This window comes from Coffea arabica, chromosome 7c, assembly GCF_036785885.1.
Source record: "Coffea arabica cultivar ET-39 chromosome 7c, Coffea Arabica ET-39 HiFi, whole genome shotgun sequence".
Classification (NCBI taxonomy): domain Eukaryota; kingdom Viridiplantae; phylum Streptophyta; class Magnoliopsida; order Gentianales; family Rubiaceae; genus Coffea; species Coffea arabica.
The window spans coordinates 16,316,915-16,328,838 of NC_092322.1; the positions used below are offsets into that span (position 1 = coordinate 16,316,915).

General features: G+C 33.5%; 1 protein-coding gene across 3 annotated transcripts; it reads left to right on the top strand.

The window, feature by feature from the left end:
* The first annotated feature begins 6,892 nt into the window (after window positions 1-6,892).
* Window positions 6,893-11,075, top strand: LOC113719424 (uncharacterized). 3 transcript variants are annotated; one of them, XM_027244637.2, is made up of 4 exons: window positions 6,902-7,289; window positions 8,170-8,709; window positions 8,793-9,018; window positions 9,083-9,640. In XM_027244637.2, the coding sequence occupies exons 2-4, from the start codon at window positions 8,176-8,178 to the stop codon at window positions 9,529-9,531; spliced, it is 1,209 nt and encodes a 402-aa protein (XP_027100438.2). In that variant the 5' UTR covers window positions 6,902-7,289; window positions 8,170-8,175; the 3' UTR covers window positions 9,532-9,640. The 3 variants fall into 3 exon arrangements, with proteins under 3 accessions (XP_027098793.2, XP_027100438.2, XP_071912757.1); XM_072056656.1 differs by having other exon boundaries at window positions 6,904-7,289; window positions 8,176-8,709; XM_027242992.2 differs by lacking the exons at window positions 8,170-8,709; window positions 8,793-9,018; window positions 9,083-9,640 and adding exons at window positions 9,773-10,127; window positions 10,225-11,075 and having other exon boundaries at window positions 6,893-7,289.
* Window positions 11,076-11,924: the final 849 nt, after the last annotated feature.

Genomic DNA, 11,924 nt, shown 5'->3' on the forward strand with positions numbered 1-11,924 from the left:
AGAAAAGGGGGATCCAAGAAAAAAAAAAAGAGAAGAGAGGGAGGCAACGAAAGAGAAAAGGAAAAACATAGAAGAAAGAAAGAGCAGAAAAAGACAGAAGACACAAGAAGAAAAAAAAAGCTCTCACTCTCCAGTCTCCACTCCGTCTCTCAATCTTCTCATGTTTTTCAATTTTCCTTTTTTTGGCATTAAATGTCAGATGCAAACAATGAAGACATTGTTATTACAATCACAAATGTTGAAGCAACAAAAACTGCAGCTGAACAAGAACTTGAAGGAGAAGAAGCAAATAAAGGTGAAAAGAGGAAAAGAGAAATGAATGTGAGGTCCAAAGTTTGGCTCCATTTCACCAAGATTTCACCAAAGGAAGAGGAATGTACTTGCAATTATTGCAAGAAAGTTTTCTCCTGCTGTAGCAAAAGATGAACAATTCATTTGCATCAACATATATTTGGGAGCATATGTGTAGCCTACAAAAGAGCCATGAGTGGACAATCGTCAAAAGGGCAAATACTTCTTAGTTTCTCCAAAAGTAATTCAGATCAAATTAATAACTCTGTTTGGAAATTCGATCAAGAGAGTAGTCGAAAAGATCTAACAAAGCTTATAATTAATCGAGAGCTGCCATTCAATTTCGTTGAAGATAAATCATTTTAGAAGTATGCTCTGAGTCTTAATCCGAAGGTTAAATTTGTGTCTAGAAATACAATGAAAAGTGACTGTATGAAAATATATGAATTTGAAAAAAGTAAATTGAAGGAGATTTTTTTGCAATCCAAACTAAGAGTATGTTTGACAACAGATACTTGGACATCTAAAACGGATCTCCCTTTTATGGCATTGACTGCTCATTTCATAGATAATCATTGAAAATTGCATAAAAAAATTATCAATTTTGTCTTGGTTCCAATGAAGGTATCTGGGGAGAATCTATCTGATATAATTATCAATTGCTTGCTAGAGTGGAATATTGATAAGATATGCACCATAACTATGGATAATGCTTCAACTAATGATGGGCTTGTTTGGAAGTGAAGTTTTTGATCAAGTTTTTTAGCTACTAGTTTTTTAACAATTTTTGCTACAGAAATCTCAAAAAACTTATCAAAGTTTTTTACTTACACACTTCAAAACAATACACAAAAAACTTTCCCTATAACTTTTCTTCTTTTTCCTTGCCCACCCAATCGGCCACCACCTCCACCACCGCTTCCGGCACCGGTAACTATTCCGGCCAACTTTTGCCGGCCTTCCTCTTTTTTTTTTTCTCTCCCTCCCCTCTCCCTTTGACCGATATGTTGGTTTCCAAAATCTCTTTTTTCTTTTTTTTTTCTTTCTCCCTCCCCTTCCTCTCTTTCCCTCTGCCTTTCCCCGCCACCTTCACCCTCCCGCAACTTGGGGAGAAGAAAAATTGCAAAAAAAAAAAAATTACACTCGGCTATTGCTGTTTATTCTGCCGACAAGATAAGGAGAGGAGAGGGAGATGGAACATTGGAAAAAAAATCATTTTTGTTGCTGCAAAACTCAGGTGGCAGCAGAGGAAAAGGGAGAGGGAGAGGTGGTGGGGAAGCTTTTGTAGGGGTGGCGGGGGAGCTTTTGCAGGGGTGGGGAGGGGGTGACAGGGCAGAGGGGGTAGCGGGGCAGAGGGCGAAGGCGCAGAGGGGGGTGGCGGGACAGAGGGGTGGAGAAGGGGAAAGGGAGAAGAGGGGTGGCGGGAGGTGGCATTGGTGGAGTTGCTGCTGGGGTTGGCGGAGGCAACGAGGAAGGGGGAGGGGGAAGGAAGAAGAAGAAGAAGACGAAGAAGAAGAGAAGAAAGAAAAGAAAAAGGAAAGAAAGAAAAAGAAAAAGAAAGAGAAAGAAAAAAAGAAAGAAAAAAAAGAGAAGGAAAAAAAAAGTTTTTCACCCTACAAAAACTTCTACAAAATTTTTCACCTTACAAAAATTTCTACAAAATTTTTTCAAAAACTTCTACAGTACACTACAGTAAAGTTTTAGACAAATTTCTAAAAAACTCAGGTTCCAAACAGGCCCGATATTGTTGCTAGATACCTGCAAGAGCATTATTCATTTAGAGGTATATTATTAGTAAATGGGAGCAATATTCAAGTTCGTTGTTAGGGTCATGTTCTTAATTTGATTGTTCAAAAAGGATTGAATAAGATTAATGATTGTATTCATAAGGTTAGGAATGCAGTTAAATATGTTAGAGGGTCTGCTAAGAGAAAACTTGAGTTTCTACACTATGCTGACCAGGAATGTATTTCTAAAGGCAAAATGTTATCTCTGGATATATGTACAAGGTGGAACTCAACATATTTAATTCTTGAATCTGCATTACATTATAGGAGAGCTTATGATCGCATGAAAACTCGTGATTTGAACTTCAAGGATCCTCCATTGGTTGATGATTGGGAAAAAAACTCGGATTGTTCATGGTTTTCTAGAAACTTTTTACACTGTCACAAAAATTTTCTCTGGCAACAAATATTGCACAGCTAATGTGTTTCTTCGAATAATCTACCATGTGTTCATGTTATTAAGGGAAACTTCTATAGAGAACAGTCCACTTCTTGGAAGCATGGCAGTGAACATGTTGGTGAAATTTGAGAAATATTAGTTAGAAAAAGAGCCAAATATCTTGCTATCTGTAGCTTTTGTTTTAGATCCCGGGTTTAAAATGAGAAAATTAAAGACCATCTTTAGCAAGATTTATGAGAGCTATTTAGCACCATATATGTTAGATCGTGTTCACAAAACACTTCAGAATCTTTTCATCGAGTATGTAAAGGCTTATGAAGTGAGTTGTTAGCAGGATATAACTTCACAAAATGAAAAAACTACGGGGACAGGCAACAACACTTCTTCCACAGTAAAGAAGAATTACATGGATGATTTTTATAGTTTTGATAAGGAAGAAGATAGCACTTGTAACAAGACAAAGTTGGACTCTTATTTGGAGGAAAAGATATATCCAAGCAAGGCTGATAAAGAAAAATCATTTGATGTATTGGATTATTGGAGAACTGATGCAGCCAAATTCCCAATATTGTCCATGATGACAAGAAACATTTTAGCTATTTCTGTTTCTTCAGTTGCATCTGAGAGTGCTTTTAGTACAAGGGGACGTGTTTTGAACAAGTTTCGTAGCTCATTGTTACCTTCCACTGTTGAAGCATTAATTTGTACTCAAGATTGGATTAAAAATGCACCTAAGGAAATTGATTTTGAACAAGAATTTGATCCTGATTTTACTGGTTAGTAGCAATATTTAAAAATTTTCATTAATTATTTGATTTTTTGTTGATATTTAGACTAACAAGTAGTGTTTATTCTACCAGCTCCTCTTCCATCCAAAAGTTAAAATCAACCCTTCTACCGGTTTTTTTGAGAGCAATATTGGTAATGTATATCTAAAACTTTAACTTTTTTTATTGGTTGAGTAAATTTTTATATGAGTTTGGGTTAAACCCGAATAAGGCTCACAACCCGAATATTATGTGAGTCGAGTATGAGGTTCACATTTATTAACCCGAAACTCATAGCCCGAAATTCGAAAATGTTATAAATTTAATGGGCTGAATTTGGGCTTATAAAAACCCGACTCATTAGGCCCGATTAACAGGCAGAGGTAAGGAGTCCAAAGTTGTGATTAAACCATGGATTGAAGTTATTACTGGGTTCAAAGGTGGCACTCTTACAAGAAGTATTAATCAAAGTCCAAATCAAAATTATAGAATAGTCACGTGGGTAAAATTGAATATTGGTTGCATGTCTCTCCTTGAAGATATTGCTGATGATCAAGATTCATCATCTGCTACTGAATCAAATACACGTGTCATTCTTGTTTTTGATGGCCTTAGTCGTTACCAAGCTGGTGTGGATGTAGAAATGATTAAATTAGTGGTTCATTAGTTCCAGAGAAATCAATCTTAATTCAAGGAGGAATGTGATTGCAGAATCTGAAATTTTTATGAAGGCATCCGTGCAACACTCCTGGACTCTTCGAGGAAGAAAAAATCACTTTGCAGGAGCTATTGACAGCTACTAAGGTGAAGATATTCTTTGATTTCTGGTATACCAAGATCAAACATCCATTTGTGGAGTTGAAATGTGTAACATCTTCTAAGAGCTTGATGACAATAGAAGATTATTTTTCCCTTTTGCTTGGCTTCTTTGATATGTTCAAAAAGGTATTTGATTCAATGTTGAAGCCAAGTAAGTTACCGGCGGACTTGGTAATTGTTGAGCAACTTCTTACAATAATTAACCAGTATATTAGTAGACCCTGGACTGAGTGTGCGTCTATATTTAAGGGTGGCACTGGTAGTTTGAGGGAATTGTTACATTCAAGAGTTTCACATTTACTCTTTAAGAAATATGTGCATAACTTAGAAAACTTGAAGCTCAAAATTCAGAAATTGACTAGTATTAGGAATTGGCTACAACCGTTTGTTGCAAAAGGAGTTGTTCCAACTTAGAAAACAGCATTTCATAGAGTTTTGGAAGGGTGAGATCAAATAAATTCCCTTGTTGCACCGTCCTTGAGTAGCACATGCCATTGGGAAAGCAACCAGTATTAGAAGATTATGAAGCTGCATTTGATTGTCTGATGTTGACCAAAATAGTTCACAAGATTTCTGTGAATGTTGCATTTCTCCAGTTTTCAGCATTGTTTTGAAAATTAGATCGGATCGGCCAGTTCGATCCGTCACACCACGAACTGTTCATAATTTTGGTTTGGTTCATATTTTGGATTGATTGGATATAAAAATTGGTAAAAAACAATTCGAACCGGATTGAACCGTTGAACTGGTGATTTTTTTGTTTTTGGATATTGAATTGAAAAAAAAATAGGTTTTCCTTAATCCCAATGACTAATTATTAAACGCCACATCTACTCACTTTTTTGTCTCTTATCAAATTTGCATTTCTATTTTCTATTTTCCTGACTTTCTCCAAACTCCAAACTTTTTTTAAGTTGCAATCTCTAAATTCAAAAAATGTGAATTAAAATTTAAACTCACGGTGTCTAATTCTCATAGATGTGAATTTTGTATAATTTCAGAATATTGTGGTATTTTTGGGTTGGATATAAGATTATTTATTTGGTAGATAATATTGAGATTGAAATGTAATTTATTTGTTTCAACTAATAATTTAAAAAATATATTTGTGAAAATCCAAGTTCTTTCAAAATATTAAACTTTTTATCATATAAAATCTTAAATTAGTCCAGTGCATGTCTTACTTTGTGCATATATATTTATATAAATTATTTTTTAAAAAATTCATTGAACCGAGGTTGAACTGGTCCGACCGATTAATCTCGACTCAAACACCTTGCCGATTCAATTAACGGTTCGAGTTTCAAAACATTGGTTTTAGTTTCAAAACTCAATCCTTGAGGACAAGCATTCTAAGAGGGGAGTATTGTCATGACCCCAAATGTATTGGATAATTTATATCTTTGATTGTTAATATTGTAGTTTAGTGGAGGGTTTTGGATTGGTTAGGAAGGATAAACGTGTATTTATACTTCTAAATGGTTGGAAGTTATTGAGCAATATCAGAATTTTCAAGTCAATTCTCTCTAATTTCTAGTTCATCTGTTTATTTCTCTCTCTATCTCTCTCATCTTCCCTGCATTCTTCCTTTTCCTTCTTCCTTTTCAACTCGTCTTTCTCATATCTTCTTTTTGATGCTAGATTCTTGACATCAACATTGAGTTCAAACCAATCAAGTCGAGTTGTCAAATATATGGCAAGTATAAAAAAACTAAACTCGTTAGTTCACGAGTTGGCTTAAACACACACTCATATATATTATTTAAATAATAAAATTACATATATTTTATTCATTTTTAAAAATAAAATAAGTATTTTTTATTTTTTAAACTTGAATAGACTTAAACTCAAGTTTGACTAGGCTCGAATTTGAGGTAGAGGTCGAACTCATGTTTTACATTGAAAGTTTGCCAAGTTCGAATTTGGTAAAATTGAGTTGGTTGATTTGGTGGTTTAATCGAGTGGGTAGCTAAATTTACTTTACCCATGTTTCCAAATATTTAAGATAGGGCTAGCTAAATTTATGTTAATGATATTTTAACACCATGCCTAGTTTATATTGTAATATAAAAAAAATGTGTACAAGCAGCAAATAGTTGTGTTTATACATATTTTTTTGTTAGGTCTGTCTAACGGGTGCTTTATGCAATCGTTAAAATATATTTCAAGTGTCATATTTTTTTGGAAATATAAGATTAATAAGGAAAAGAAAATAAATACAAAGGAGGATGAGAGGGTAGATAATATTAAAAGGGAAAATATATAAATACAAGAGAAGATAATAATTGTTAGTATGTATATATATATATATAAATATAATAGGTTAGACGAATTTTAATTGTGTTAACGAGTGGCCTATGGACACATATAGAAAAATCCATTTTTGTTTATGAACAATTTTCTTGTATTATAAAAGTATTACACCCTCTTGCAAACGAAACAGGCATGTATACAATGAGTTTGTTTGGATAGGAAGATTTGCAAACAAAATTTCAAATTTTTTTCTACTTACATCATAAACACAATTTCTACCCACCTTTTTATCTCACATACATCACATCACAAAATGTGCTACAGTAATTATCTCAAATAAATATTTCAAATAACCTCCTATCCAAATATTTCAAATAATTTTCATGCTTTTACATAATTGGAATATTACTCGAAGTACTTTGGCACTTTTACACAATTGAAAAATTCAAATATTAAGAGTTTTTTTTAAAAGAAAATGTATTAAGAGTATATATATTTCCCAAATAATCTGGCAAAACCTAGGGTGTCAGTCTATCGTACAGAATTTATAACAGACAAGAAGATGCCTTGTCTTAGGCTTCATTTGGATAGGATGAAATGGACAGAAAAGAAAGTATTCAGAGAGAAAGGACAACTATTTCTTTCCTTTGGGAGTTTAACAAGTACAGAAAAGAAGTGAAATGAACGGATAAAATCTCCCTCCAATTGTTGAAAATTTTTCCGCCCAAAAGTGGGAAGAAAAGGACGGAAAGATGATGGGGCGCCAAAAGACATTTTTAATATGACAAGTTTGTCCTTTAGAAGCTGATACAAAAATTCATTATTCCCAATATATCCAAAAACTGATTTCTAAAAGCACTACGAAGCTTTCTCGGTGGTCCTGTGTCATATACTTTCACTACTTCCAGCAAGTTGAGATATCAGAAAACTTGGCTTTCATTGGTTCTTCACCCATAATTCACCAAACAAAAGGTATTTCTTTAACTCAATCTCTCTTTCTTTCTTTGCTTAGTCTTCACTAGAGCATTGTGAAAAAAGTATTTTTTTTTGTGTAGATTCTTATTGTTTATACTCTAAATTTTTTGTTCGTTTTCTGTCATAAAATTCTTGTTAATGAACTCTTGATTTTATATTATTGATTTGTGATTATATCTTGCATGGTTATGGTACATGACAGCTTTAGTGGTGATAAATGGATATGAAATTTGAATGCATACAATCTGTTTGTTTATTTGCCTATGTAAGATTCAAATTGTAAAATAATCCATCTAGAGTTCATAAACAATATGTTAGCCTCTTTTTATTATAATAATGCATCTTTCTTTGAAATGATTAACAAGATGATGATACTAGAAGTATTATTTTGAATGGTGGCTGATCGTCAAAACCAAAATGAGGTCTAACAAGATGGTGGTCATATGGCAATAGAATAAATCATATTTGGTTACGTTAGTTGATATCAGTAAATCTCCTAGGCTATAGCAATTCTATTTATATTCATAGAGGTGTTCCTGGCTGAGACCAAAATAAAGACATAAAAAATCAAATGCTTGATCAACTTAATTTAAAGCATGAAGAATTTTTCAGTAAAGTTTGGGTAGACAAAATGATATTTATATCTCCGTATCTTCATTTAAAAAATCTTTATTTATTAGGATGTTGGATTATTTTTATTTACTGTAAATTATGTCAGCACTTTAAAAACATTACTATTAGAAAAATACTTCTTTTTATATTGATATTTAGAATTTTGACATTGTATTTGATAATGACTCCATAACCCTTGTAAATAAATAAAATTTGCTTTTCAATTATTTACTCATTCGTAAATTTAGTGTTCTAATACAAACAGTTTTAGATGGATAAGGAACAAAATGAAGTCGATGGAGAATATGACATTCAACAAAGGAAGCGACAATTGGTTGCTACTGAAATTGTTTGTCAGGTAGTAAACATGATAATTGCTCGAAAACTAAGCCATGCAAATTATGTGGATCGACCCATTGGATATTGGTCTGCACAATGTCATTTAGTACGAGAGGAATTATTGATGCAACTTAGTACAAATGGATATTTGAGTAAGGTTATCCGTATGGGACCAGAAACTTTTAGGCGCTTATGTGACTTGTTGCAAACACATGGTGGTCTACAACCTACTCAAAGAGCCACGGTGCAAGAGCAAGTTGTTAAATTTCTCCATATATTAACAATTCCCTCGAAAAATATCACAATGTCATACTTTTATCGACGTTCTGGAGAAACTGTTAGTCGTCATTTTCATAGAGTTTTACGAGCAGTTATAGCATTGGAGGATCAATTTCTTCAGCAGCCTACGGGAGAACAAGTTCCTCCGGAAATACTTAATAGTACAAGATTTTATCCATATTTTAAGGTGATATAAACTTTTCGACACCTTGTTTTAAAAATTGTAAATTCATATAGAAATTATATTTTGACATAGTGTATAACTGTCAGGATTGTGTGGGTGCAATTGATGGAACCCATGTTCGCGTTAAGGTGCCTAATATTGATGCGGCAAAATATCGTGGTAGAAAAGAGCATCCAACACAAAATGTGCTTGCTGCATGTTCTTTGAATATGAGATTCACATATGTTCTACCTGGTTGGGAGGAAACTGCATCGGATTCAAGGATCATAAAAAATGCGCTCACTAGAGAAGATAAATTAATCATTCCTAATGGTAATACTTAGTTAATTATTCTTAGTGCATTTAATTAAGTAGTAACTATTTGATATTTGTATAGGTAAATATTATCTTGTTGATGCTGGATTCATGTTGAGAAGGGGACTTCTTACACCTTATAGAAATGTAAGGTATCACCTGAAGGAATACTCAAGTCAACAACCGCAAAACTTTCGAGAACTATTCAATTTGCGACATTCATCATTGCGTAATGCAATTGAGAGAGCATTTGGTGTCTTGAAAAAACGGTTTCCAATCATTGGAGATACTCAACCAACTTATAGTGTTGAAATACAATCACAAATTGTGCTTGCTTGTTGTATATTACATAATTTTCTCATGGAGTTTGACCCTGACTTGGAGTACATTAATGAAGTGGATGAAGAATTGGCAAATCAATCTCCATCGGAGGAGGAAAGTGGAGATATAAGTGCTGAAAAAGATCATGCTCAAGGAGAAAGTTTAAGGAATGAAATAGCAATGCAAATGTGGAATGATTACATACTATGACAACTTGACTTGATGCTGATTTCTTTTGTTTAAGTTGAAATGTGATCCTTATTTTGTTAACTTGTACACTTATATTAGTAGTATGAGTTTATAAATACAAGTTGCCACATGAATCTTCTTTTGTCTAATAGATTCTGTATGTTTTTGGATCTATAAAACCATGTATTCATAATAGAATTAATATAAAACTTTTATTTTGATGTAAATTCTGTTCTTGTTATGTGTTCTTCTACAAATATAGTTTGTGTAATTGGAAAAGCATGAAGAAAGATCCAAGCATCATGAAGGAAAACATGAAATGGAGTCTAGCAATGGATGAAGTCTTCATTCAGGCCCTTTTGGATCAGCATTACAAAGGATTTCGCGTGGATGGAACTTTTACACCAACTGCATACAATAATATTATCAATGAGTTGAAGGAGAAACTTGGAATGGAATTTACCAAAAGTCATTTGAAGAATCGACTGAAGACACTCAAGGAACACTTCAAAGAGTCCTATGATTTCTTTAGAAATGGAAAATTAAGTGGTTTTTCTTGGAACCCATTCACAAAAACTTGGTGTGCTGAACCTGAAGTTTGGGAACAACTTCTACAGGTATATGTTAGCTAGACTGTTTCATTGTCTTTATTGTTTTTATTTATTTTATCATTGAAATTATGCTTGTTTTTCATTTTTCTTTTCATGTTCTTAGGAAAAACCTGAAGCTATAAAGTGGAAGACTAAAGTTATCAACCATTATGACAGTTTAGAAGAACTTCTTGCTAAAGATAGAGCAACGGGACAAGGTGCTGAAACAGCGAAAGAGAAACGCATGCGTTGGATGAATGAACCAAATGGAGTGCAGTTTGAAAGTATCATTGAGATTGATAACATGCTATCTCAAAATGAGATCAGTCTAGAGACCTTCAATAATTCTAGTAAGGAGTTGGATGCACAACGATCAAAGGCATGTAACAACAAACAATCTCAAGGTACAACAGCAACACAAAGTAAGAAAAGAAAAGTCACATGTGATGAAGAATTTGAAAGTTTGAAGGGTGCACTTCACAATGTTGCTGATGCACTAAGAGAAGGTAATACTATTCTTGAGAAATCTAGGCCACGGGTATATTCAGAGAAAGAGATTTATGATGAACTTGTTAATATTGGAGTTGAGATAGACCTGATTGATGATTATTATGTGTTCCTTTGTCAAAACACCGAGAAAGTAAGAAGCTTCTTTGGATGCCTATCGGAAAGGCATAGGAATATTTTGAACAAATTGATGAATGGATTTTAGCCACTTTTGGCTACATGAGCGTGTTATCAGATGTTCGAAATACTTTTGAAGATATAAGCTAGTTTTGGAAATTGGGATGATTCCAATTACCCACTGGACATTTCTTGTTTTGAAAATATGTAGATCATTGGGTGTATTTTTGTTTAGAAATTGATAGAATTATTTTGTATCAGGAGTAAATGCTCATGTGAATTCGAAAATCTGAATGCTACAGGAAACCTAGTTGTATTCCATGTAAACCTGGTTTATGTATATTTTGAGTTCACTTGGTTGCATGGCATTTTATTGACTTGGGTTGCATTCGACGTATATCTTGTTTATGTGTTTTATGGTACCGGCTCAACTCCAGAGTAAACACACTTAGTAATATTGTCTTTCAACCAATAAACACACTTATTGGTTCTTGCTAACAACCAAAGTCTCTTTCTTTTTTGAGTAAAATATTTTATCTATGTTTATATGTTCCTGGCAGAGATAGCGGTGTGGATGGATGAATTGGACTGTACTAAATTGTTAGTTTATTTGTGCTTGGGCAGCCTGGTTGGTACTTGCACTAGGTGCTCAGGCAAAGCTTGAATTTGTGCCTAGTGCTGCAGAGTATGCATTGCCATTTTCTACTCTTGAAGATGCTCACGTTAGTATATGTACTATTGGACATTAATTATTCAGTAATTACTTCAAACAGTAATGCAACATGTAAATTACAATAATTGGTATTGTCTTGGTCTTCTTGAAATTCAGATGGTTGATGAAAAACTTAGAGCATTAGAGCGCCAGAACTTTGGTAAGGACTCTCAAATACGTGTGGTTATTGTGGGATGTGATTACTTTGGAGTTGAGCTGGTATTGGAATGATTTTTCTTAAAAAAAAAAAAAATTAAATAATGAAAACTTTCAATATTAAATGCCAAACGTTATGCTTGTCAGTGCATTAACCATCAACAAATAAAATTTTATAAACAATAGAATGGATCAAGTGGTGAAGAAGTGAAGATTGAGATAATCTAATAATTAGTGGTAAACTTGAGTTTCAGCTTAGCAAAAACACTAGCTGAAACATGTATAATGGCATTTCCGGTCAATATCAAAATCATATGTCAAGAATACCTAAA

Coding starts and splice junctions, on each gene's coding strand:
- LOC113719424 (XM_027244637.2), top strand. CDS start 8,176: ATGGATAAGGAACAAAATGAAGTCGATGGAGAATATGACATTCAACAA. Junction 8,710..8,792: donor GATTTTATCCATATTTTAAG/GTGATATAAACT, acceptor TATAACTGTCAG/GATTGTGTGGGTGCAATTGA. Junction 9,019..9,082: donor TAAATTAATCATTCCTAATG/GTAATACTTAGT, acceptor ATATTTGTATAG/GTAAATATTATCTTGTTGAT.